The sequence below is a fragment of the Jatropha curcas genome, chromosome 6 (genome assembly GCF_041381405.1).
Source record: "Jatropha curcas cultivar XTBG-Jc1 chromosome 6, XTBG_Jcur_1.0, whole genome shotgun sequence".
NCBI classification, from domain to species: domain Eukaryota; kingdom Viridiplantae; phylum Streptophyta; class Magnoliopsida; order Malpighiales; family Euphorbiaceae; genus Jatropha; species Jatropha curcas.
The window spans coordinates 1,804,003-1,831,373 of record NC_143156.1 but is presented as its reverse complement, the minus strand read 5'-3'; the positions used below and the strand labels follow the sequence as shown (position 1 = coordinate 1,831,373).

The 27,371-nt window shown below is 33.9% G+C and overlaps 4 protein-coding genes across 4 annotated transcripts; 3 read left to right on the top strand and 1 right to left on the bottom strand.

The window, feature by feature from the left end:
* The first annotated feature begins 43 nt into the window (after nucleotides 1–43).
* Nucleotides 44–1,662, top strand: LOC105633376 (uncharacterized). Its single transcript, XM_012215965.4, has one exon. The coding sequence runs from the start codon at nucleotides 173–175 to the stop codon at nucleotides 1,019–1,021; it is 849 nt and encodes a 282-aa protein (XP_012071355.1). The 5' UTR covers nucleotides 44–172; the 3' UTR covers nucleotides 1,022–1,662.
* A 6,517-nt stretch (nucleotides 1,663–8,179) lies between these two features.
* On the top strand, nucleotides 8,180–14,987 carry ARC5 (P-loop containing nucleoside triphosphate hydrolases superfamily protein). The gene is made up of 17 exons (XM_012215967.4): nucleotides 8,180–8,581; nucleotides 8,663–8,827; nucleotides 8,928–9,050; nucleotides 9,474–9,695; nucleotides 10,329–10,462; nucleotides 10,571–10,663; nucleotides 10,961–11,024; nucleotides 11,419–11,467; nucleotides 11,647–11,729; nucleotides 12,153–12,310; nucleotides 12,388–12,448; nucleotides 13,155–13,217; nucleotides 13,307–13,407; nucleotides 13,510–13,567; nucleotides 13,960–14,307; nucleotides 14,421–14,585; nucleotides 14,690–14,987. Exons 1-17 carry the CDS (start codon nucleotides 8,264–8,266, stop codon nucleotides 14,777–14,779), a joined length of 2,295 nt encoding a protein of 764 aa, XP_012071357.1. The 5' UTR covers nucleotides 8,180–8,263; the 3' UTR covers nucleotides 14,780–14,987.
* Nucleotides 14,988–15,270: 283 nt separating this feature from the next.
* Nucleotides 15,271–17,231, top strand: LOC105633379 (pathogenesis-related thaumatin-like protein 3.5). The gene is made up of 3 exons (XM_012215969.4): nucleotides 15,271–15,417; nucleotides 16,053–16,722; nucleotides 16,924–17,231. The coding sequence occupies exons 1-3, from the start codon at nucleotides 15,357–15,359 to the stop codon at nucleotides 17,060–17,062; spliced, it is 870 nt and encodes a 289-aa protein (XP_012071359.1). The 5' UTR covers nucleotides 15,271–15,356; the 3' UTR covers nucleotides 17,063–17,231.
* A 167-nt stretch (nucleotides 17,232–17,398) lies between these two features.
* LOC105633378 (chromosome-partitioning protein, putative (DUF639)) lies at nucleotides 17,399–26,930 on the bottom strand. Its single transcript, XM_020679019.3, has 12 exons — nucleotides 26,549–26,930; nucleotides 25,432–25,660; nucleotides 24,696–24,843; nucleotides 24,417–24,509; nucleotides 23,469–23,626; nucleotides 22,741–22,906; nucleotides 22,029–22,165; nucleotides 20,861–21,548; nucleotides 19,855–19,967; nucleotides 18,874–19,129; nucleotides 17,785–18,427; nucleotides 17,399–17,696 (listed from the first exon to the last, which is right to left on the bottom strand). Exons 1-11 carry the CDS (start codon nucleotides 26,736–26,738, stop codon nucleotides 18,155–18,157), a joined length of 2,451 nt encoding a protein of 816 aa, XP_020534678.3. The 5' UTR covers nucleotides 26,739–26,930; the 3' UTR covers nucleotides 17,399–17,696; nucleotides 17,785–18,154.
* Nucleotides 26,931–27,371: the final 441 nt, after the last annotated feature.

Below are 27,371 nucleotides of genomic sequence, written 5' to 3'. Positions count from 1 at the left end.
AAATGGAAAAGGACAGATACTGGGATGTCTGATGAGCAACCAACTGCTTGCAATCACATTAAAACTTCACTTGAGTACTTTCAAATTTTGACATCCTCTTTTAAATTCTTCCTTCTCCTTTTCTCTCGCAACATCACCAAAACCCTAATCACCACCGCGGCCGCCGGCAACCATGGACTTCCTTTTCCAAAATGCCAAATATATTGTAATGAACCACCTTAGCCACCAACCGGTTTTTCAAACTGTCCGATATTGGCTAGTCGACCATCCAATAATTGTCAACTTTTCTTGGAAACAAGGCGAAACTCCAGCTTCTTCTTTGCTTTTCCTTACACTTACTCTTCTTTCATATCTTTTTTTCACTTTTTTTCTCTCTCACGTAACCAAACCCAATTTCAGCCCTAAATTTGTCAGAAACCTCACTGCCGTTCATGATGTGGTTCTTCTTTCACTTTCCTACGTTATGGCGCTTGGTTGCAGTCTTTCCATTCTCATTCTTGCACCAGACATTGATTATATCGTTTGTTTCCCTAAGAAAACTCCGCCAACAGGACCTCTCTTTTTCTGGGCTTATATATTTTATTTGTCCAAGATTTATGAGTTTATGGATACCCTTTTGATAATTTTGAGCAATTCCATTCAAAGATTGACATTTCTCCACCTCTACCACCACTCCGTCGTGGTGGTTATGTGTTATATATCTTTAAACATTTCTCAGTCGATGTTCCAACCAGTTCTTGTTACTAATGCACTTGTGCATGTGATTGTGTACTTCTATTATTTTCTTTGTGCTTTAGGGAAAAGACCCAGATGGAAAAAATTGGTTACAGACTGCCAGATTACGCAGTTCTTCTCAAGCTTTGCAATCATGGCGTGGATTTTCTACTACCATTTTACTGGCTCCGGTTGCTCTGGAATCATGGGTTGGTGCTTCGACGCCGTTTTCATCACTTCTCTTTTGTTTATGTTTCTTGATTTTCATTCCAAGAACTATTCGAAGGAGAAGACCAAAGGAAACTAGGTTTACCAATTTCATTAATGGTCAAAGATACCTGTCGTTGACCATTTTTGAAAATTTCCTTTCTTTCATTTGCTATCTCAATCATTTTTATGGTATTATTATTATTATTATTATTATTATTATTATTATTTTGATTTTATGTGCACGTTCACGTAGTACAAACAAGAGCGTTTGGTACTCGAAGGTTCATTACAAAATTATTATAAATTAAAAACATTAATTTCAAATTAAAAAGAAAAGGATAAACTCTCGTTTGCACTTGTGAACGTGTGCAAAAAATCTATTAATATTTTGTTTTTCATTTATTTATTTTTGTTAATTCAATGCAATGTCATGAGTGGAAAAGAAAATTTGAAGAAGAAGAAGAAGAAGAGTGATGACACTTTTTACGTACAATATGAGTGGAAAAAAAAGAAAATATGGGTAGATGTGAAACACTTATTATGTACACTATATATCTTACTGTTATTTCTGTCTTTGTTTCTGGTGCTTACTGTTGTCTTTATTTCTAGACAGTACATGTTAACTAGGTTTGGTTTCTTTTGAGTAATGGAGATTGTGTCCAAAATGTCCTTTCTATTGTATCTTTAAAAAAAAAAAAAAAGAAATAGAAAAAAGGAATAATTTTATGAGTTGTTTAATTAGTGTTAGAGATGCTTGTTTTTTTTTTTTTCTTCTTTTGATCCCATTTATGTTGATTTATGAAATTAAATAACTCAATTTATGTCAATAAAATGAGTACAAACTCATTTATCAATTGAATATTAATTTATTTACTTAATTAATTAATTAAACTCCAAGTTGACTTGCAATCTCACAAACATATGAATAACTTTAGTTAGTATCATTAAACTAAAAATTAATTAATTGATAATAATATATATTGTCTACGAACAAGATATTAGTTGAAATAGTAACAGACTTCAATATCCGTAAGGATGGTAACACAAGTTCGATTTTTGAAAAACATACTTATGAGAAACATGGTTATTAAACTTTCCGGTTATATATATATAAAATAACGTATATTTCTATTCAAGATTTTAGATGTGCGTAAACATGTGCAGAAGCATATACAAGCAATAAATCCAATTTTCAAGAGCTGCATGCAGGGTATCTTCACAGCTATATTCGTCAATGACCATACGGTTATTTATACCAACACTTGTTGCCCTAGCAATAGCACCATCCTTTGGTTCATAAACATCCATACCCATATTTTTTATTTTTGCTGCAACTCTAGCTACTACGTTTTAGGTATTTAATAGCTATTATATCTCTCCACCATAAATATTGGGTTGTACTCACTGTCTAGCTCTCAACTCCAGCCAACCACCACCTGCGCCTCCTCCTCCTCCTCCACCTTCCCACTTAATTGCTAGAGTTTAAAGTTCTGGGTCTATGAAATTGATGCTTCATTCTAAATTGACCTATCATCTTTTTTTCTTTTTTTCTTTTTTTTTTTTTTTGATATACAAATCCATGAAATTTCAAAGCTGTGTACCCATGTTTTATTAATTGCTTTGTGAAGAAATATATATGGAAATGATTCACACTTTCCCTTCTTTTTATAATTGTTTCTTTGTAGATGTTTAAACAGTTTAATTAGTTGGATTTCATTTCAAAAATTAATAAATTAAAACAAATGAGTATTTGAATTTCTGATATAATTTTTTACTTCAAGCTGTTGATTCACGACTAGTTCTTCATGCATTGTCTTCTAAATTGGTCAGAATTTGGTTCTATTATACATGACTAAGTTTATTTTATCTAACCGTTGCATATTTTTTTTAGTTGGGTGCGTTGACGAGCAAATATCAATGCTTATACATTGGCTTAATTATCATATTATCATACTAGGAACTCAATTCCAAATGTACTTACTAATTTTTATTAACAACATTTTTTATTTTAATTTCAAAATTACAAATTTAGATCTCTTTCATTTCAAATGCGGTGTTAATACAAAAATTAAATGCAATTTGATTGATATTTTCACTTTTTTTTATAGAAAGAATGAAAAATTTCGAGTTTTAGTTGACTCAACTATAAAAATTTTCAACGATTCAATGAATCTAAAAGTATGATACACTACTCTTTTTTGGACTATAATAATTAGATTTGTGCAAAAAATAGAACAACATACACTTCTCTTTTAATGCATTTTAATCAATAGAAAAAAGAATAATTTATATAAAATCGATTTTTTTTATTCATTAGGAGGATCAAAGGATCGAAAGAACACTGTAGACTATATTCACTCTGTCTCCACGCAGATGAGAAGACTAATAACCAGACTTACTGTGTCATATGTTTGACTTACATATATTTTAATTGGTTGTAACATCCCTTCCTGGTCCACCCATTAACCCAAATGAACCGAACCGAGACGCTACAATCTGGTTGAACCTATGTCCTGTCATGTTGATTTCATCCTGTATGCTAAATATTATATGTCATGTTTTTTTTTTTTTTTATATAAATAAATTGATTGAGTCCTACCTAAAACTAAGCTAGGCAAACATCACTCCTAGTTAAACTACGAACTTCCAACATCTCCAAATAATCATCAGAACACAATAACACTGTTATATTTTCATTCAGACACAGAAAAATTGGGCGTGACATTGGTAGTGTTCCTAATCATCAATTAGGTCCTATCATTGATCTACAACATATTACCAATGTTAATAATAATTAATGTGGGTTTAGTCAAATCATTTTCGAATTAATTAGTAATTATCCACATCAATTGGGTACTCATTTTGAAAAACTGACTTGTTAGTTGTTAGGAGCAACGCTCACAGATCAATTACTTGCTTGATGTGGGACTGCTTCCACTTGATACTGTATATGGGATAGAACTCATTTTCAACAAACCAAATTTTCGAATATCCAATTCTAATCTCTTTAAATGATATTAACTCTCGATTTGTTTCTGTAAAATAATTTGCAGAAAAATATTTTTCACAATTTTTCATTATTTGGAGGCATTCAGGAAAATAAGTTAATGGAAAATATTTTCTAAAATATTTTCCTGGCCAAAGGAAAATTAAGTCATTTTTAAAGAAAATGACTTCCAATTCAAGACCGTAAAACATTTTTAGAACTTTGACAAACTTATTATAATCCTATAAACTCATATTTTTTTTAATTTATTACTCATCGGTAGCTATTACCACTACCACCGGTCACCTGCGACTTTCATAATTTACCATTTTTTTATTATTCTCATATTTAACAATAAAAATTTTTTAAATATAAAATTTTATATTATTATTATGATTATTATTATGGACTTATGAGTTAAAAATTTTAATATTTTTTAACTAATTTTCGATATTGCAATCAAACAACGAAAAATAAGTCATTTAGAAAATATTTTCCTTAAAACTCATTTTTTAAAAGTAAGTTATTTTCTGGAAATAAATGCAGCCTAAATGTGATTGGATTTTCTTATTAATTAAGTTATAAATATCAAATCATAAAATCAATATTTTTTCTATTTTTTAAATTTCCAATTTCTGACAAGAAAAAATTTCTAGCACGCTTGCGTGCACACATATATTCTTTTTTTTTTTTATTAGCAATGAATAATTTATTATTATTTAGGAAAAAGATTAACCAACAAGTAGGAAAAAACTGGGAAAATCAATAATTTATTATTATTGAAGAGGTACCTCCTCTGTTTGACATTCTTGTAAGGGTTGATGGTGCCGTACCATGGTGACCATACGGACAAAGTAAGGCTATTGGAGACGAGAATAGCATGTTGAATGGTATTTGGACCAATAATATGAGAGGGGAGACCCGACGTAATGCTCTCCGCCACCCCGGGGCCAGTATGCGGGACCGAGCCCTAGTGAGCTAGGATGCGGGCATCATGTTCTATCAAGAGGGATTGATGTCTCCATAGAGAAGGAGCTCTATGGACACTATAGGGCCGAGGGCCTATAGTGCGCCCCTCTCCGGAGGTGAGGTTCCGGTATAGGTAGGACTATGTTGCCCGGGATTCCCGAAGGCATTGAGCCCATATACGGTTGTGCGAGATCCTTAGATATGCATTGCAAGATGAGTCCTACAGTCGGAAATGATGCAAAGACCCTTCGAATATGCATGGCTAGCCTAGGTTATTATTATTGAGGAGGAAAATCAATAATTTATTATTACTGAGGAGATAGCTCATCCGTTTGACACTCTTGTAAGGGTTGATTTTGCCCTTCTTAGTTTAATTGCATCATTTTCTTCCCAGAAAAAGGAAAAAAAGGTAGGAAAAAACTCCTCGGATCCAACATTTTACCCTCGAGTCAGCCGGCTTTTCTCCATACACACCCTATATTATATATTTTGTTTAAACTATCCGATATCCGAAAGACTACTCCTCCGACTAATTCAGATTTACACCAGGTATATTCTTAGAAGAGTAGCAAACCGCTCTCTCTTAGTATTTAAAGGGACTCTATAGTTAAAATTCAAATTCGAAACTTCTGATTAAAAAAAAACTGCTTAATATTATTTTTAATAATTCTGCTTAATATTCTTCTTAATAATGGTTTCATATAACGAAATTTTGTTGATCAAGACGTCTGTAAACTCTCTTTCTATTAGTTGACTGGTATGCTGTATTGTATTTTTCGTTTCCAATTATGTTGTATTGTCACTTTTGTATGCATTTCTTGCTCATGTGTGCCCATACATACATACATACGCTGCGCACGTACGTGAACACCTACAAATACAGTTGCGAGGAAAAGTCACTGTCACCCTTAATATTTCAAAATTAATATTTTTAATATTTTTTTATATAAACTCTTATTATATTTTAAAAATATTATAATAAATTTAAATGTATATTTGCTGTATTTCCCAAAATCTAAATTTTGCATCAACTACTCTATATACTTGTTCATGCTTTCAATTATGGGCGTGTACATGGCGGGTTGAAACTGAATTACGAAAACCAAAAATAGTTTTTTTTTTTTTTTTTTTTTTTTTTTTTTGAAATCGAACCAAATAAATTAAGTTTGAAAATCGAGTCAAATTAATCAGTTCAATCAAATGATTCAATGTTACTCAGAAAATAAGTATTTTGTAATAACCGATCCAAAGATCGAAAATCAAAATTATAGAAGATTGAAAATCAATAATTAAATAAACAATCTAAAAATCGAAAATAATTCAATTTTGTTCAAAGTTTGCTCACCCCTGGGAGTTTTTATTGAAAGGAAAAGTATAGGTGGCGACCGTTAGACTCCCAAAAAAGAAATTGCAATGACTTTTAGGTAGAGTTATATTAGCTTCAAGAGAATGATTCGGAGTTCTTACAGAATGGAACCATGCAGTACTAGATACGAAATAGATATTTCAAAGAACAAGGTTTTTTTTCGAATAAGTCAATTCATTTGGAACCCTGCAAGTATAGTTGCAGGTTGGCATAGATCCAGATTTTCTCCAAGATATTTAATTTTATTGATTTTGTCCATAGGTGGAGCCATGAATAGGCTAGTGTTTCTCTTCCTTTCTTCTCTAACGTATTACAGTTACATTTAAAACATAATATAAAAGTTCAAATTGGGTCATTTTAAAAAAAGAATAAAAATGTATTTTTAATTAATAGAAAAATAAGTTTTTAGACAGTAATTATTTTACAGGGTTAAAATTGCTAGTGTTGCTCTTAATCTATCCTATCACAGTTTGCAGTTCAGACAGAAATCCAGATGTAGGATCCACCATGAGCAATGACATCAAAGGGATAATAAAATGTTTGAGCCAATTGCAGAGGAAAAGCTTTGACCTATCTTCAAAATATTTATTGTTCGTTGGTTATTTTTATTGAAACAAAGACTGATTGTCTCGTAGAAGAAGGAGGATTGGCCATCTCAGAAGGGCATGTGAGCATTAAAACATTTGTCACTTTTCTCAATGTAGAAGAAAATTAAAACTCAAACTGCGACTCTGCAACTATGGCCCCTACCACATCCAATTCAGGTTCAATCCATTTTCATGCATGCATATATATATATATATATATATATATATATATATATATATATATATATATATATATATATTGCCGTATGGTTTTGGTATTCTCACGAGTATCTCTAAATCCCTTTGAATATGAGATTATTTTCATTTCGAAATTTATGATTGTTGTGTGTTTTACACGGATTAAATCCTTAATTAAATCGTACGATCGTCTTCTTTTTTGATATAAACAGAAGTTCTGTTTAACTCGAATATAACACTTATACAATTCCTCATGTGTTGAGTTTCCGAATTTTTATTCTTATTGAAATTTAATCTTTATTTAACTAAAGATTAGAGAGTAATAAGCATAAACATTGAACACAAATTGGATTTGATAAAGATTTCCCTTATTTTTAAAATTAAACCATCAAACTTTTATTTTTTTGGCATTAATACTTAAATTTTTATTTTTGTTAAAATTAAATCTTTCAATTTTGTTTTGATAAAAGATTAAGCTTGAATAAACAACCGAATGACCGGTGCAAATAATAATATATATTCACCAAATATATAAATTTATCCTTTTTTTTTATAAAGATTTTTGAGACAATCCAAATTTTATGCGGAATTTATCATATTCGTAAAGTTAAAGATTTCAGTAATATTACACATTTCTCCATACTATCAATGATCGAATAGAATATGATTATTTGCAATGAATTATTAGTTTAAATTTCATTTCAAATCGAATAATGTATATATTTAGGTTTGCTATGAATTATTAATGAAACCCCTTGTTTTTTTTTTTTTTTTTTTGGTTTTCAAAAAGTTTATGGAACCATTAGCTAATTAGTTGGTCTTCTATGCAACAAATTGTATATAGGCAGCTTAAATATTAATTAATTATCATAGTTCTTTTAAAAAAAAAAAAGGTTCGTAATTTCTGTTGCCAAAAGGGTGAAATTTTAAAAAAAAAAAAAAAAGAAGAAGTTTTCTAATGAAATTCCAAAATGGACCAACATTCACATAGGTGAGAGGCCTAGTGACATAGTCCTACACAGAGGCAAGTGGACTTACAAATGAGAGGATGGGCTGAAACCTGACACTTAGAGGTCGGCCCAACCTCTCGCAACGGTGCCGTTTCAGATCCCGGAAATTTCCTGAACCGAAGCTTCCAAGTCTCGTGCTGTGGACTCTCCTACACTCTGCTGTACGGATAGGATAAAGAACTCGCTCACTGTTTGGCTTCTCAGTCTCTAATTCTAACTAGTTATGGCGGGAAGAACCGCATTGCCGGAGCAATGGACCCTCTACGAAGCGTACAACGAGCTTCACGGCTTAGCTCAAGAGCTAAACACTCCATTTGACGCTCCGGCGGTACTAGTGGTGGGCCACCAGACGGACGGCAAGAGTGCGTTAGTGGAAGCTCTTATGGGCTTCCAATTCAACCACGTCGGCGGCGGCACCAAGACTCGACGCCCTATAACTCTCCATATGAAGTATGATCCTCAATGTGAGGTCCCTGTTTGTCATCTTGTCTCCGACGATGATCCTACCCTTGCTCAAGAGAAGTCTCTTCACGAAATTCAGGTAAAAATACAATTACTCTAATCCCTTTCTTCTTTTTAATTCCCCATTTTGTAGTTTTTAATTATGTTTTTGTTTGGCTAGGCATATATTGAGTCTGAAAATATGAGATTGGAGCGTGAGACATGTCAATTTTCAGCTAAGGAGATAATTATAAGAGTGGAGTACAAATTCTGCCCTAATCTTACTATTATTGATACTCCTGGACTCATTGCTCCTGCACCAGGTCGAAAAAATCAAGCATTACAGGTACAAATGGAAATGCTCTGAATTCTTACTTGAAAGTTTGTTTCTTGTTAGTTGTATTGTGATTGTGGTAATTATGGTGTTGGAATTTGTTTCATTGTAGAGTCAAGCTCGTGCTGTGGAGTCTCTTGTACGAGCGAAAATGCAGCATAAGGAGTTCATTATATTATGTCTTGAAGATTGCAGTGATTGGAGTAATGCAACCACTCGAAGAGTGGTAATGCAAGTATGTTTCCTTTTAATTGCCTTATAGCTGATACATTTTGTTTTTTAGGTCGTTTTATACTGAGAATTCTGGGATTCAGAGGGGAATACGAGAATTTTAATATTGTTCGTCCTTGCTTTTTGAGAAACTTACATTTTATGGGCCGTTTGCTTTTCCACCAGACAGTGGAGGGCAGTGAGTCTTATTTCATCTTGCCTAGATAATAGAATATGGAAGTGTGAAGTTCTTTAGATCCAACTTTAATTTACAGAATTTTCAAGAAAATCCGTTTTTAATTATTATGATTATAATCATCCTGACAAAGGATGAGTTGTAAGTTGCCCAATTTATACTGATAAACGGCCATCTTAGGAATGATGAAATACTTTTAAATCTTCCCCTACTATTTTACAGAGCTTTATTTCTTTTATTGTTTGCTTACAGATTGATCCTGAACTTTCGAGGACTGTTATTGTATCAACCAAGCTTGACACTAAAATACCCCAGTTTGCTCGGTCATCAGATGTTGAAGTTTTTCTTTCACCACCTAGTAATACACTGGATGGTTGCATACTGGGTGATTCTCCCTTCTTCACATCTGTGCCTTCTGGAAGAGTTGGTTTGAGTCATGATTCAGTTTACAAGTCAAATGATGAGTTTAAGCAGGTATGTTTGTCCAACTACAAAACCTATGTTGTCTTTGGAATTTGTTTAGACAGGAAAGAGAACGTAACCTACCGATTCTACCCTGTAGATCACATGCAAAGACTGAACCTCCCTTGTAAATCTGTTATAGAACATAAATTAATGACTAAACTCATCTCATGGCAGAGAATTACATTGTCTATATTTTTTATAATTTGCAAAGATGGAATGCTCAGTTCAGGGGCAAATCCACAGTAAACATCTTTTTATGTTATCTAATTATGTAATCATTTTACCCTTCTAGTTTCTGTGAAGCTGAGTATGACTCAAAATTAAGCCCAATTTTGCTTTGTGGTGCCCTTACTCCAACAAAATAAATTTTGGCTGAAAGAATGGTTTTGTTTCTTCCAACTTTTGGCAAAACTGCGGTTTTAGTGCACTGGAATTCATGCACAGAGGGCTGAACATAATGCCAAACTCCCTCTATGTTTAAACAGTTTTAGAAGTTTTTTTGTAGTCAAGATTCTGACCGATAAAGATATGCATTAAAAACTTTACGTATTAAACATTATAAAACCTCACTTGCAATGTATGCAGTTAGTGCTATTCTAAATCTACTAGATCATAAGTTCATGATTAAACTTCTTTATGCAGGCCGTAAACTTAAGAGAGGTGGAAGATGTTGCCTCTTTGGAGGAAAAACTAGGCCGTCCATTATCAAAGCAAGAAAGAAGTAGAATAGGTGTTAGCAAACTAAGGTCATTCTTGGAGGAATTGCTACAGAAAAGGTATAATATCTTTTCACTGCCTTTGTGTATTTTGTTTCTCCCATACACATTTCCTTGTTGTTCTTTTATGTTGCATAACTAAAAATATATCATTATGTGCTTTTTAAGGTACATGGACAGTGTTCCTTTGATTATTCCACTTCTAGAAAAGGAGTCCCGCCTTGCAACAAGAAAGCTGAATGAAATAATTAAAGAACTCAGGTTCGTTGTTAAAACTTTGTAAATGATATCACCATATAAATTCTGTTTCTGTGGTGTTTCATTTCATTAGAAGTAGAGGAGAAAACCTACCATTGCAAAAATATCCCCCATAGTAAAGAAACACAGGCCAATATGTATTGACTGAGTAATTAACCATGCTCTTTCAATTTCTTAATTTCTGGTGTAATTGTGAGGGGCTTACACAGTTTAGTTTTACCTTTTGATTTCCACATTATGCAGGCATCAATTTGTTTGTTTATATGAGTGATCTTATGGTTTTCTTTTCTATGCATGCAGCAATTTGGATGAAGTAAAATTGAAGGAGAAAGGGAGAGAATTTCATGACCTATTCTTAACCAAGGTATCTTTAACTTAGTGTCTTACCTATTATTTTATATCAAATAATTAATTGAGTATTCACTTTGATGTCTTCTTCTCTACTGCCTTGCCCTCTTACGTTATCTTTTTTATTTGTTTCTCTCCCAACTATCTGATCTCCCTACGTCTCTCCTGCTTCTCATCATCCATTTTTTAAAACTTTTTTCCTTCCAAATATCTTGTCATCTTAACTGCTTTGATGGAACTTCTTGATTTGAAACAAGGCCATGATATCTTTGTGGGATACTTGGTTACTAGTAGCTCTGGGCCTGAGAAAGTATATGTCACACATGCATGTTTGATGCAGGAAGCTGTTTCTATTTTGCTTTTCAATTTCCTTGATTGCTTGTGCTGACTGATATGCTTTATGTACTCAGTTGTCATTGCTGTTGAAAGGAACAGTTGTTGCCCCTCCAGATAAATTTGGTAAATCATTTGATATTGCTTTATGCAGAAAACATATATGGTAAATAAAGTTCTACTATTATGTCATTAATCAGAGAAGTGAACTTGTTCTCTTCAACCTCCTCTCTTCATTGATCATTATTTGTTTACTATTTTAGGGTTGCCATCTTTGACAAGGAAAAGCGTTATGTTTGTTTCAGGTGAAACGCTACAGGATGAGAGAACTAATGGAGGGGCATTTGTTGGTACAGATGGTCTTCAGTTTCCACAAAAGCTAATTCCTGTAAGCTAATGTCAATAGCATATTCTTTGTGAACTCAGGTTCTTTGTGCTTTCGCCAAATCACATAGTGTGCACTGTGCAGTTTCTGGCACAACAAAATGTGTGCTAGAAAGTTTTTTGACTTCTGTTTCTCTCTCCATAAGAAAACAACATGGAGCATTGGAGCTCATGAAAAAGCTAGTTTAAAGATTTGAGAAATTTAATATTGAGAATATACTTCTTATAAAGGTGTTTTGGTCCCGAGGGCCTCTTGCATGCATGTTTATTCTTGTAAATAACTTGCCGGTTTAATATTTTTATACTTTTTGGAGTTGGAGGTGTTTTGATAGTTTCTAGGTTTTCCGAAACAGGCAGGGTTATGGCATTATCCTTATATTTAAGAACAAAGTTCAAGCTTCATGGACATTTTTTACTTTACATGCAGAATGCAGGGATGCGTCTTTATGGGGGAGCACAGTATCATCGAGCCATGGCAGAATTTCGATTTCTTGTAGGTGGTACCAAATGCCCTCAAATTACTCGTGAAGAAATTGTGAATGCATGTGGCGTTGAAGATATTCATGATGGAACTAACTACTCTCGGTATTCATGAAATTTTGACATGGGATACCATTATTTCCAACCCTTTTTTCTCTTTCTCATTTTTGTATGGATATCAGGACGGCATGTGTAATAGCTGTTGCAAAGGCTCGTGATACATTTGAACCTTTTCTTCATCAGGTGACAAGTAATGTTTGCTCTTAATAAAATGAATGATCTGCATTGTCATCCTCGGTCCATCACATGTGCACAAACCAATATGCTCCTTTTCTTTCTCTCTTAAGAAATGAATTACATTTTTTTTATCTGGTGAATTGATGAATAGGAAAATAGTCTTAGAATTAAAGTCACAGAATAATAAGTTAATTTGATTATTTCGAGAGGTACCTCACCTAGTATAGGACAGTAATCTCTAGTCCTGTTGTACTTGTCTTCTATATCTTAAATAATATATGAAAACTTGGGGACCAAATAACTTGGTTTATCTAAAAGCTTATTTTAATGGAAGGATTAAAGTATCAGCAAATTTTGAAAGTTAGAGGCCAAATAAACCAATTGGAAAAAGCGAAAACCTGAGTGTATATTTTGTCTGAACTCAGGGGGTGGTGTTGTTTGTAATATATCTCTACTTTTATATAAAAGATGTGTTGAAGAAAATGGAAGCAGTCAATGGGACTTTAACCTGTGGTTTACAAGGGAAACATCCTATATTTTCTTGTTTTATTTTACTTATACGACCACTAAATTAAGTTTTTCTGTTGAATGAAACTTTTGTGAACTGTGCTTTGGACCTCCAGAAAGCAATATTGGTTTATTTATCTTTGCTGTCTGTTTTAAAAATTTTGGTAGGATTGATTTTCAGAATGAATTTCTTTTTCTGGTGCAGTTGGGTCATAGACTCTTGTATATTCTGAAGAGATTGCTTCCCATCTCTGTCTATCTTCTTCAGGTATGGATTTTAGGAATTGGTGGTTGTTGGTGCTTATCTTCTGAACCATGTGGTTTTATTTTTATGCTACTTCAACTGATATGTGACAGAAAGATGGTGAGTATCTAAGTGGCCATGAAGTATTCCTTAGGCGAGTTGCTTCTGCTTTCAACAATTTTGCAGAATCTACTGAAAGAGCATGCCATGAAAAGTAAAATGTTTTTCTCTATTACAATGATCACTATTTATTTATTTTTATGGTGTTCTTTTTTTCCTTATTGGCAACATAAGATTTTTCTTGGGTTGATTGCAGATGCATGGAGGATTTAGTGAGCACCACACGTTATGTAACATGGTCTCTCCACAATAAGGTTCTTTACATTTTCCATATAAGGGCATTATATTGGGATGGTTGACTACGAAGGCTAAGCAGGCCTTCCAGTTAACACATACATACACAAAAAGAAGAAAATTTATGCAAGAGGAGTCGTGCAAAATTATGCAGTTCTTTTCAAATTGGCATACACATTGTGTCTTTTAAGATTTTTACGGGAAATTTTATTTTTGTATGCATTTTTTTCTTTTTTTTTCTGGTCCGCTATTAAGGATACAACTGCTGTAGGTGCAAGTGAAATTTTGATGATTTTTTTTTGGCATGAAACTTCCAAAACTATTTTTAGAATCCACAAACTTTTGAACATGGTTACTCATTTGTTAGTGAATTTTGAAATATTTCTCTTTCTTTTTTTATGTCAAATTATAGAATCGGGCTGGTTTACGCCATTTCTTGGACTCCTTTGGAGGAACAGAGCAGTCTTCCACCGGAGGCAACTCTGCACCAGCTGGTCTCTCCCAAGAGTCATCTCTGGGCTCAATTGCCAACGAGAAGCATGAGAGCAAACCAAAGGCAGAAGTCAAGCTCTCCCATGTGGCCTCAGGCATTGACTCAGGCTCTTCTATTCAGGCAACAGAAACAAGACTTGCTGATCTTCTAGACAACACTCTTTGGAATCGGAGACTTGCTCCTTCATCTGAAAGGATTGTTTATGCTCTGGTACAACAGATATTCCATGGAATTAGAGAGTATTTCTTGGCCTCTGCTGAATTGAAGGTTTAAGCATTTCCCATTATTAATTTATTGATAGATGAAGATAGAATACCTGCTAATTGATAGGTATGTGCAGTTTCCTTTAACCCTTAACGGTTTGCACTTGCCCTTTGCAGTTCAACTGTTTTCTTTTGATGCCGGTTATAGACAAGTTGCCTGCACTTCTCCGGCAGGACCTAGAATCTGCTTTTGAGGATGATTTGGATAATGTTTTTGACATTACCAATCTACGACATTCACTAGGTCAACAGAAACGTGAAATAGAAATTGAACTGAAAAGGGTATAATTTATTTTTAAAAGATTTGTTTTTTTCTTTCCTGCTTTCTATACCGTACAGAGCAATCAATCTTGATAAATTTTATTCCTTCTTGTTCTGGTTTGCAGATTAAGAGGCTCAAAGACAAGTTTAGGTTGATTCATGAACAGCTTAACCTGTATCAAGTCAAGGCTATTCCTGCAACTGCCAAGGAATGAAATTCGGCAGATATGTGAACTAATGCTATGATCGGACTTTACTTTAGTACATTGGGCACAATTTTGCAGAATTTACTTTCAATTAATTATATGTTGATTTAGTTAGAAGCTTTGTCAGTAACTAGCATAACGGGCATGAAGCAGTTGGACACGTTGGAACTTGGAATTTGGAATTGCAAATATAATTTAGCAGTGAGTGCAAATAAAACCAGCAGAAACCCATAAGAGATGCAGTTAAACTAGTTACAGAGATACGCTTTTGTGACAAAAGCAAGAATACCTTAACTACTTAAGAACCGAAAAGACTAAAGAAAGAGAAAAATGGGCCAGAGGCAAGTCAAGTGGAAAAGACATTGAACTAACAACTAATTAAGAAATTAGAAAAAAAAAGGATGGAGCAAGGTATCAATTGGCTATTAAGCAAGGAAGCCTTTTTGAGCTGTCTGTTTTTGTAAATCAACTCTCTTCAACACGTATTCTTTCAATATTCACTCTCTTTATGCACATAATGTTCATATAAAAACGTCACTTGCAATGTCTTACTTCTTCAACTTAAACACAAACTTAATAACTAAAGATGGCTTCAAGTTTCAGTTTATATCTACTTCTCCTGTGCTTCTTCATCGCCATTGTATCAGGTAATATTCTCCTTTTCTTTTTGTATTTTCTTGCTATCAACAATGGGAGAACAACATTTTCTACACTTACCGTTGAAAGCTAAGAGGTGATTTGAATTACTAGAATTTAAACTATTAAGAAAAAATAAATCATAATTCATGGAATTCATAAATTCTATTCATATGTTTCCTTGTATCGTTGCTTAGCAATTCTCGATTTCTAATTGAAATCCAAATTAAATCGACTCATTTCCATCAGATTCGGATAATTTTATTAGAAATTCCGTTAACGATTGGTTTGGATATATAAAATCATTTGATCTTAGATTTTTTATTTGATTACTATATATAACTAACTGAATTTATTGTTAAACCCAAAATAACTATTTTGATTTGGAATAATCGAATTTAAACCGATTTAATTCGGTTTGAATTGGTTATTATACCATTTTTTTTTTTTGAATTTAGATACCATAAATACATATTGTGACAAACTAAAACTAAATTAATTCGATTTAGTTAACCGAATAGTCAACCCTAGTTGCAAGAATATTTTTATTCTAATACATTGTTTTTTTCTTGTATGAATATTCTTTACTTGCATATAGTTGAAATGTATTTTCACAATTAACTTTTATGTTTAATGCTTTTGACAGGACAAAATACTTCCACTAGTACAAAAACTTTCACCTTGTATAATAACTGCAAAGAGACAATATGGCCTGGAATTATTACAAAAGGTTACAATAGTCATGGGGCAGGGTTTGTCCTAAAATCAGGCCAAACCGCCTTCTACAGTGCCCCAACCGGGTGGAGTGGCCGGATATGGGCTCGAACCGGTTGTGATTTCGACAAAAACGGTAACGGATCATGCCAAACAGGCAGCTGTGGGACATCTCTAAATTGTTCAAGCCCAAGTAGCCCGCCAAACTCAATTGCCGAATTTACCCTCGGAGATGTCGATTTTTACGATGTTAGCCTTGTGGATGGATTTAATGTACCTATAGTAATTTCACCTCTTAAGGGTAAAGGAAATTGTAGCATTGCTGGTTGTGATGGAGATGTAAGGCAAAATTGTCCGTCGGATCTCGCCGTTAAGTCCGACGGGAAGGTCATTGCCTGCCGGAGCGCATGTGATGTGTTTAACTCCGATGAGTACTGTTGTAGAGGAGCATATAGTGATCCTGTGGCTTGTGTACCCTCAAACTATTCCAAAGGGTTTAAGCAAGTTTGCCCTTCGGCTTCTAGCTATGCATTTGACAGGGATCAAACCAGTATTATAACATGCTCAGCAACAGATTATATTGTCTCATTCTGTGCAACAAGGTAAGCTCATATTATTTTTACAGAAAAATCTTAGCACTTACTAATAATGGAAGCTATGATGCACCGAAACTCCTGGACATGGGCTTTTTCCTCTCCGGATCATTTTCATATTTCCACGTTTCTCCGTTTCCGATTCTATGCAACATAGAATGGAAGTTTTATACTGATTTTGTGATTACTAATTTTGTTGGTTAATTTTAGGAACCAAACCTTCTGCTCTTACCATGACAACAAGGTTGTCTGCAATACGACAAATGGATCAAAAGCACTAGTACCCAAAGGATGGTGGAATCTAATGGTGGCTCTGCCTTTGGCATTTATTTTACAAATCAAGATTTAGCCATTTCTGTGATTCTGTATAGTGTGTTTCTCATTTTTGAAATGAAAATTTGGATTTCTCCCGTGCATTATATTTCTTTTTTTTCTTTTCTTTTCTTTTCTTTTCTGCTTGATCATTTCACATGTAAACTAAGTTGCTTAACCACAAGAATTTTCAGTTTCATTGTCTATTTTATCTTTGTTTATTCTTCTTATAACTTCAGAACTGTAAAATTTGAAACTTTTTTTTAGTGATATACTCCAGGATGATACAACTCCACAAACAGAATCAAAGAAAAGAATTTGATCAATTGATATAATCATCAGATAACAGAATATATTTTTAAGAGAAATGAAATTTAAGAAAAGAAAAAAGGTGAGAACTTTTTGAAGGCACCTTCCTCCATATAGTAGAATGTTTCAACACAAGTACAAGCTTACAATTCTCAGAAAATGTAAAATTTTATCGTTCTCTAAGGAATTTCAATAAAAGTCAATTTTAGAACAGAACATTCTGTACAAATAGTTTTGAAGGGCCACCATTTATAGTCGTTGTATCCTGCAATTCTCTAAATACATTTACTAAGTTATTACTTGGGTTGGCAACAACTTACAAGATGGCACAAGCAGACTAAATTTACATGTGCAGCATCAAACTGCAAAATTTTAAAAGAGAAGGCATGTCAATTACATAGTCAAAAGCTCCAGTCAACAATATATAAGAAAATTTTCATGAAATTTTACCTTAATTCTTGACCATAAAGCTTAACGATCTGTAAAGATTGGTTGTCACCTATTCGGTAAGTATTGGTGGATTACTTGCTGTTATGTTCAGAATAAGACACCACCCTTCAATGAAAATTTGAAAGCACCTTTGTATTATTTTACTTTGATTTCAATAAATATGAATTCTACATAACTCTACCTGCCTCCCTACATCCAGCCATGCCCTTCCTTTTTAACCTGCATGAAAGCTGCTTGGAGCCAACAAGAGTAATTCTCACCCTTAAAGCGTTCATCGTACACAAAAGTGGACCAATGAAAATTACAAGGTGGCATTTTCTTTTACAAAGCTTTCTCTGTGTCACAAATTATCCAAGGCATGCCTCTACTTTTAACTTTTTTCTGATCTTTTATTATTAATTTTCTCCTTTCGATTTGTTGATGTTGACTCATCATATTCAAAAGGTAACACAACTACAGGGGCTGCAGGTATTGTCTCCCAACGATCCTTTAGAAAGGTTATGAACTTCTTAACCATTTCCCTACGGAACTCGAGCTCCCGAGTGAAGAGATCAAAAAGAACAAAGGCAGCAACATACTTGAATGGGACAATAAGAAGAATGGTTGCAGAAGCCAACAACACCAGAGCAACCTCACTCGTTATCTAACAATATTCAAATTGCAAAATCAGATATTTACCAATTAAAAACAAACTATTTGAAACTTAAAAAGAGCAGCAGCAAGAAAAGGTTCTGCAAATACTTCACCATCCCCTTCAAGATTGGACTACCATAATTCCTGATATTAAGGGGGCAGAGAAAAACTCAGAACATACGCCATTGTATATCTAAAAGCTTTCAATCCTAGCTATTCTCACTCATCCTGCCGCTCTTAAAGGTCAAAAAGAACATCACAGTCCTGAATCATTATCCAAAGTTGTTTGGTGGACAGGGAACATTGCATAGCACAAAGTGCAGTAATACTTCTTCAGAATTCAACAAAAGAACATACATTCTAAATTTTAAGTGGTGCAAGTAAATAACTCAGAACATAACAAGTCATAGCATTTGAATGTTTTTATTATTTCTTTTCCGCAGCAAGACAGCATACCTGAGGATGACCTGAAAGAATAACTGTGCGCAATTTTAGAAGTGTGACATTCAGATTCTGGAGATAATTTTCCACATCACGCATGGCATCTTTTACAGCTATAATCTTTTGGATGGTATTCGAAGGTGGTTGATCACGGATGGTAACTTTTCCAAAAGATCTTCCCAAGCGACCTTGCTCCTTAAGCCCCTTTAGTGTTAGCATCCCAGTCGCCAAGACCATCAACATCATTGGAAATACATATGGCAGCAAATTTCTGCAAAAGAAAGCCAGTTTTCAAACTTAGATTCTTACTGCATCAAGGAAAAAATGATTTAAGGAAAACTAAGAGCCTTGTATGAGATTTAGTTCAGAATAAAAATCCATCACAGATAATCTGATATTAGACGCATAATCAGTTATCTAAGGCAAGTAGATGCAACTTATGTAAGTTCAGATGTAACTGACTAGAATAATAGAAATCCTATAGAAAAGAATAAGCATCTCCCCAGAAAAGCATAGATGTAGTAGTCATGGCTCAAGAGCAGGGTAGTTCTTTTTTACCATTATGCCAGAAAATTTTTAATAGGCAGCATTATTTGTTTATATCTGAAAAGATGTTGGTCTTAGCAATTTCTTTCAATTGATAAACAATGTGTATGCTCATTCATCAACAGATTGTTTAGCTATTCAGCACAATGAAACACTGAGCAGATTAACAATCAAAAGTTAAGAACAACCTACACATGAAACTTTGTCAGACACAAAAACAGAATCATATTTGTGCTGCTAGTATATGGGTTATGTGTGTGCATGTGGACTACGTGAGTTACGATTATGTACAAGCCAGAGTAAGCTATTGGTGAGTTAATCATTAAATCCAAGAATAATTATTATCTCGGTAGTAGGTGAGCTGGAGGCCTTTCTTTGCTGTTAGAGATGTTTGTAAGAATTAAAACCAAAAGTTGCTCTTGTGAACAATTTGTTCAAGCAATGACCTACCTGAAAATAACTGAATATCCAAATGCAAGAAAAAATATGGTCAAATGTGGCTCTTCCCACCGTCTCAGTTTTTCAAAATTCTTGGCAGCCATAGTCAGAGGAAATATCAGTTCCTGCAACAAGATAAGATGTAATTCTGTTAGATACTAATATTCATCTGACTTACATGAGAACTGAACTGAAGTAAAGGTAAGAATTATTATTAGTATTAGTAGCAGTAATACAGGGACCTAGTTTATCACCATGAAATCTGCATATTATTATCGTTCCGATATCATGTGGACAACTATTACAAAATAATATTTCCAAATGCTTGTCATCCTTATTTTTTGTGTGCGAACATGAAAACACACAGAAGACCAGAAAAGATCAATATCTAATTCATTGCGACAATAATATTTGCAAGAGAAGCATCCCAAACTAGCAAATGTGGAACTCTTGTTGTCTAAAATAAATCCTTCAAAGATTGAACCGGTCTCAGTAAGCCTAGAACAGAAAATTGAGGAAAAGTTCAACCCTCTAAGATTTACTTATCCCATCACAAGTTGATTCACACTGCCCTAAATTCACAGGTGTTTACTTCCTCTTTCACCCAAAAGGAAACAGAAATGGATCTTCTCAAAGTGGAGTTAACAAGCATACAAAAGCAATAGCAGAATCAAGAATGAGGAAATTCTTAGTATGAATTATTCCTTCAGAATTTTGACACACTTGCCTGGTTTCTATATAAAAAGTACGAAATTTCAAAGAACGCATGGTATTTTTGACAAAAAGGATAATGTATATGGGATTTTGAACTTTGTATTCCAATTAAATTGTAGTCCATATAGAAGAGGAAGTCCAAAGTCATTTAGGGAGTATAATATACTGCTTTCTCCCAATGTGTTTCACCAAGTGATGCGGGTTAAATTAGAATTGTTAAAAGTACAGCTTTTAGACACATAAATGAATGGAAAACTACTCAGAACAAGAAAAAGTTAATGGAAAAAGAAATAAATAGTCAAACCTTGAAAAGATCGATGTTACTTGGTATCCCTTGTAACATTGCAGCATCAATTGTTGCTTGAGTTTTCTCAACCACCTGGTATTTTTCTTTGCATGTTATTGCTGCCCTCTCCGCAAGAGTTGCATCAGCCACAACAAGATCTTTACTTAATACAACCCCTTGCTTAATTGAAGAGCTCTTCCAGAAGTTAATGGAAGCAGCGGAAGTCCAAGAGGGAGACTTCATCCACTTCTGTAAGTAAACACTTCCATCTATGTCAAATACATTATTACTAATTTCTATTAACCCATCAGAAGACCTTGCTCCTTGTGCTGGTGCGTATTCTGCCACAGTAGATTTTTTAACTAAAGGTCCACCCCAGTAATTTACAGCTAGAGTTTGGTAAACAATGTCTCCATAAGGTGCCTTCCGCAAAAAAGAGAACTGAACAAGTTTGATGGGATCATCCAGCAACTTTCGCATAAATTGAAGGGCCTGAAGTCTAGAAATGCTATTAATGGCACTGGTTATTGCCCTTTCCTTCCCATTCTGAGCACCATACACTTGAAATATTGACTGATCATGTTCTTCAGGCCCAAACTCACAGATGAACTTGTGCAAAGAAATAACTTCATTTATAAATGCATGCCAAACATCTCTTCTCAAGTCACCTCCCAAGTCAACAAATTCTAGCACCCATGTCTCTGATCTGAACAAAAAGGAAATTCATAATTGATATATAAACTTACAAAATGAGTATCAAACTTCATGTCTACTTTTAAATACTGAAGATATGAGTTTCTGCATTTGTTTTCATCTTCAATTCCCCCTGTCGACATAAATGATCTTTATGGACATAATTTAATTAACTAATTTACCAACAAATTTTTTATACAAAAAGGATAGAAAAAAAAAAAAAAAATGTCCCCAGCATGCACCCAAAATGTTGATTGCAACAAAAATATATTTAATTTTTAAAACTCCATCTTGCTCTACAAAATTACAAGTGTGAAAATGCAATTTTTGCATCATTTTTATGGGCATTATCCACTGTAGCATCATGGTAGACATATCATTTGACAAGGAGAGAGCGAATAACAGCCAATTGAAAGATTGCATGATAGCAGAGACAATAGTATGAATGCACCAAAACTCAGCTAAAAAGATGGGCTCAGAGAAGCTGACTTACTCAGGACCAGATGAAATGGATACTGCAGAATCAAAAAGCACATAGCCCATAGGTCCAACTTTTGTTTTCTCCACCTGTATCTCACTTCTAGTAAGGTCAAACCTTATTGGATCTTTCTGCTTGCTCAAGCCAACAGCCTGCAAGAAAGGCATGATATAATAAACGATTAGGGACAGAAATAATACCCAATCAATCTATAGCAAAAAATATCTATTAATACACATGATCCTTGAGTATGCACAATCAAGGATATTGTATAAGCCACTTGAAGAATTTTACAGTAACAAAAACAATGGTGCACAATTCTACAATCATTAAGAACTTTTTTCCTAGGTACAAAGCGTGATAGACATTCAAGTTACACAGCTATGACCAGGCCTAGTGCACACCTGTGTATGTTTAACACCACATTATACAGATATATATTTCAATCAAATAGTGTTGAAACTTGTATGACTTTAAATTGATAACACATGGTTACCAACACATCCATTGCTCTTAGGCAACTTTTCAATAGGAAAAATATCGCCATATTCATAGTGACTAAACAAATCCATCTCTATATAATACCAAAATTAAAAAAAAAAAAAAATCTATCTCATTCAGTAAACCTTTGAAAATGTTTGTACTCCATCAACATTAAGGATTTCCTAAACAAAAGAATTCAGAGACTTAACATAAAACCATTAAATAATGCAGAAGTTATAAGTACCTCAAAATATAGTGCTTTATCAGTTAATGTAACTTTTCCTGGCCATGCCATGTTATTCTCCCATTTTAGAACAGGACGCTTCCGGCTAGAACCGATGCATAATATTCTCTCCTCTGAAAGCATGGGAAACTCACGATTCTGGTATAATTTCCGTCCTTCATGCACCCTACACTAAAATTAGTAGGAACTGAGCTCGCCAAAACATATGAGAAAAGAATATGCATCTCACAAATATGTCCATTAATTATATCAAGAAAAGGTAAAAACAGAACAAAAGTGAGACAGGGTTGAATGCACCTCTGTAATTAATCACGATTTTGCTAAGCGTCTTCTAAAATCCAGTAGAGTGAAAGACTAACAATAACGTATGAACAGTATCATAAACATTATTCTCATATGTCTTATTAAGAGTGCCAATAGTCTGTACGCAACAATTTCTTGAAGGCTAAAAATAGCATACAAATTATTTCATAAAAATGATTCTTCATTGCCAGCAATCTCCCTCATGCTTCCTTAACTCCTTAATCAATTTTTTACTAGAATTTCAATTAAAAATTTGAATACTCTGTTTGACATTTGAGTCCTTGAAATATTTGAATTATCACCCATTGTTATCCATATTCATTTCAATTCATGGCAACAAAGAAGATCCATAATCAATTACGTGATCAAGGTAAAAATTATAAGTCACAAGCAAAGTATCATTATAAGGATATCATGAAACTCACTTGAGAAGTTCTTCGACATAAGTTAACCACAAGGCCAAAGAAAGGCCTTTTTCATCCCCAACAAGAGCCTTGAAAAGGTTATGTGCTGTGGAGTGATCAGCCACACCTGAAATAGCAGGGGCAATGCGTACAAAAGCCTCTTCTCCAACAAGCTTCCCCTTCAATGCCAACAACAAATGCATTAATTTTTGGAACAACAGTGTAAAAACTCTTATTGAAGGCATTAAAAGAGAAGAGTCCTTAGAGGACTTTAAAAAATTACCATCGCTCTAATGATTCTGAAGAACCAAAAAAATAAAGAAGTGAATCAGAGAGGTTAACAAAATAAAAATTCATTTTTCATGATTTCTTTTTTCAGGGCAAAGATGGTTTCAACTACCTAAAGAACCTAATCAGATGAAAATAAGGCATTATTAATAATTGACTAAAGAGTTTCTTTGGCAATTTCATCTCCCCTTAAGGTTGACCCAAATTAGTTAACAATTATTACTTGAAGCCTAAGCAGTCTCCCGCCTTTGGCATATTTACATGTGAGATCAAACTGAGTTTCAATTATCCATCACCCTTTACAATTCCTCATGAGCATTAAAATGATATAACTTACTGTGTAATTACAGGGTACAAGAGCCCCAGCATAGTTAGATTTAATCTATCAATTGCAAGATTAAAGAATGTCACTATCCCATTCTATTATATCTCAGTGTTATCATACAGCAGGATTCTTCTTATACATTCTATAAATAAAGAAGATCAAAGTGATGAATTAATTATACTAAATGAAGCCTTTCAGATGCCTCCATAGTATGATGTTTGCCAAATCTATCTAACAATGCACCTTTCTATTGGTTTCAATAAAATTTAAGAACCAAAATTGCTAATGCATGTTGGATCTAAATACACAACTGTACAATGCTACAAGGGGTTTCCTGAAAAGAGGAAAAATTAAACCTGAAGAGAAGCTTTTTCAGATCCATCTCCTTTGTGGTAAGGATTATCCCATGCAAGCATTGTTATGAAAATTAGTTGCTGGAATGCCAGTTCCTGTAAAGATATCATGCATGTCTCACAAAATGGAGCAAAGAAATAATTCAAGTATAACACAGTTAAACTGATAATTTTCAAAAACAGCAAGCAAGAAGTGAATAAATCTGGACCTAAAAACTTATAATTTCAATAGCATATTCTTTGACAAGCCCAAAACAATTTCTGATACTAAACTCCACAAACCTTAAGACAGGGATGAATAGCAGCATTATCCCTTGACAAGAACCTAAAGCAGCAATACTCCACCAAATTACGGGCATCATTATAAACAGATTCGGAGACGAGTGCTTTAAATATCTTCTGCATTTTATAGCCAGTCAATCCATTCATCCTGCAAATCTTATTCCAAGAGTTGAATCAAAATTCTTGCATCAGTAGGTATAATATTAAGCATCAATATCAAAGAAAAGCATTCTAATGACAAATACATATCAGCACTGTTATCAGAGAGAAAGGAGGGCAAGACAATCAATGATCTAAATATCTGAATAGAGTTTTCAATAGCTAATACAATGTTTCAGGAAACACTATTAATTATGTAAACTAGGCCAAATTCTCCAAGTGGCTGGGAAAATTTGGCTGCAGATCTTTGGGAAAGAGTAGAGTAAGAGGGAACCGATGAATTATTAGATATTCAAGAAGATACTTACCTCCAATTAGGAATATTTTATTGTTGGCATTTAGAAAAGAAAGTGAAAAAACGGACTGACAGGGACAAGCTACATGGATGTAAGAAAATATCATCCTCCTCTTCTCAATTTTCTTTCCCTTCTTACAGAAGTGTGTTTTCCATCAATTCAACAATTTTCGTTTCATTACAAAAGTATTGTCCAAAAGGACCTCCGGGATTTATATACAAACTAATTGGACCAACAAAAGAAATTTCAAACGACAATAACCACATAGAAGGACAATATACCTGCTAAATTGCTCAATGGATACTATAGCAGCCAATGAGAGAACTCCATTTGGTGTGCTACTATGAATAGTCTGTTCTGCCATAAATATTTCCTCCAGCACCAGAGAATCAAATACAGTTCCAGGATCAGGCTTTCCACTCGGACCAGATTTTACCAGTGGCAAAGTTACCTCATTCAAAAGATTTTGGGTCTTTGATAGCCATGAATTGACTCTTTCTTGGACTGCCTCTGTCAAAAGATTACACAATTCACACCACTCCAACGACTATTATATCCATACAGCTCCATATCATGCATATATTATGAAATTACAGCATCTTCATTTGCATGCATCCTCTAATTTTCTTTAAGCACTAGAACATGAACAGAATGCTCTGTGATTCCGAGTCCTTTTTCTTGATTGAAGGGTAAATACTATAGAACCACAATTATGCATTACGGCAGAAGTAATGTGTTCATACAATAAACATAGAGATATAAGGATGTTAAGTGGATAGTGGAAGCATAATATGGACCAGATAAGAAATGAGGGGACATGTAGGAAGGATAATTAACTGAGATAAATTTGTCAAATCCAACATAGACCATGAGTTAAGTAGCATGATGGTTTCCAGATTTATATAGTAAGAAAAATAAACAAATCAAAAATAGCATAGATAAACCTGGAATTATAATCAATCGATTTCATAGCTCATAAAAATGTTAACCCAGATACGTGGAAGTAAGGAATCCTTGTAGCTACCCTATCTAGTTTGGAGCTAAAGATTGGTTTTACACATACACATATTTATGCATAAAAGAACAGCAACCTACGGTTGAATTGAAGTCTCTTCAATGTTCACGTTACTTTCATCCACGCAAATCCTTGTAAATGGGTGACTAAAGGCTATTTGCTTTAAAAATTCTCACTATTTATCATGGAGCAACTGACTTCCGGGTTTTGATGTGTGACCTCTTAGAACCATAATCCTAAGTAATCGAAGATTCCATATCCATTCAATCTCTTTCTGAATAACTTCTATAAACCCATAAGTGATTATAACCTCCTTAAGCTGTTATTTAAACAATTCCAGAGTACTAAAAGTTTGAAGTAAAAAAGATAAAAAAAAATCTTACTAGTATCAATGTCTCTAAGCTTCCATCTATCACCAAGTGACTGACTCACAACCTTAGACCTCAACCTGCGGTCAGAGGAATTGGATGGAGAGCAACCAAACTTGCAAAAGTCCTTTTGAAACAAAATCAAAGGAGTGGGTGTTGCTGGTACAGATTCTTTCAACTGGATAACTGGGAATTTCGAAAGCATCTTTCTTTCTAATATTCTCTCTTTGGGGATACTCAATATTCAAGCTTTGGGCTCATAACTACAAGAGAAGGTCGAAGAAGCAAGAAAGAATAGAATACCACCATTAGAGTAGCGACAAGCGAAAGAAGAGAAAGCAGCAACGAGTTTCGCCATGTTTTTCATTCGGGTTGATGACGTCATACTCATTTATTTTATACGGCCGTGATTTCTGTGATCCACATCCGCGCGAGTAGTAGCATATAGCACTAGCACATGGTTAAATTTAAGCTGGATGATTGCGCAGTAGGCTGTAAGACGACGGGTCGTTTAGTGACTGAAAGACAACTATTGTGGAACGGCATGGTTGTTCATCTATATCACATGAATAATCTCTATTCCCCTTCGACTGAAGAGCTTGTCGTTCACTGACAGCTAGAAGCTGTTAACAATGGAACAATCCGACGACAAGTCCTTAGCTATAGTAATGGCTAGCTTTGAATAACTGATTCAATGAAAAGAAGACCACTAGCAATTGAATGTTAGATAAATCAATTTTTCATAGCAGAAGAACTAATTGATTGTAACAGAAATAAGGGAAATATATTTCTTTGAAGAAAGTTTTGTTATTTTACACGTTACTAAAGTGAACGACAT

Excerpts from the sequence above, each read along its gene's own strand:
- ARC5 (XM_012215967.4), top strand. The coding sequence starts at position 8,264 with ATGGCGGGAAGAACCGCATTGCCGGAGCAATGGACCCTCTACGAAGCG. Across the intron at positions 10,463-10,570 it reads GAGGAATTGCTACAGAAAAG|GTACATGGACAGTGTTCCTT; the intron begins GTATAATATCTT and ends GTGCTTTTTAAG. Across the intron at positions 12,311-12,387 it reads GATGGAACTAACTACTCTCG|GACGGCATGTGTAATAGCTG; the intron begins GTATTCATGAAA and ends TATGGATATCAG.
- LOC105633378 (XM_020679019.3), bottom strand. The coding sequence starts at position 26,738 with ATGCTTTCGAAATTCCCAGTTATCCAGTTGAAAGAATCTGTACCAGCA. Across the intron at positions 21,549-22,028 it reads TCCATTTCATCTGGTCCTGA|ATCAGAGACATGGGTGCTAG; the intron begins GTAAGTCAGCTT and ends CTTTTTGTTCAG. Across the intron at positions 18,428-18,873 it reads TTCTTTCAGGTCATCCTCAG|ATAACGAGTGAGGTTGCTCT; the intron begins GTATGCTGTCTT and ends GAATATTGTTAG.
- LOC105633379 (XM_012215969.4), top strand. The coding sequence starts at position 15,357 with ATGGCTTCAAGTTTCAGTTTATATCTACTTCTCCTGTGCTTCTTCATC. Across the intron at positions 15,418-16,052 it reads CTTCATCGCCATTGTATCAG|GACAAAATACTTCCACTAGT; the intron begins GTAATATTCTCC and ends TGCTTTTGACAG. Across the intron at positions 16,723-16,923 it reads GTCTCATTCTGTGCAACAAG|GAACCAAACCTTCTGCTCTT; the intron begins GTAAGCTCATAT and ends GGTTAATTTTAG.
- LOC105633376 (XM_012215965.4), top strand. The coding sequence starts at position 173 with ATGGACTTCCTTTTCCAAAATGCCAAATATATTGTAATGAACCACCTT.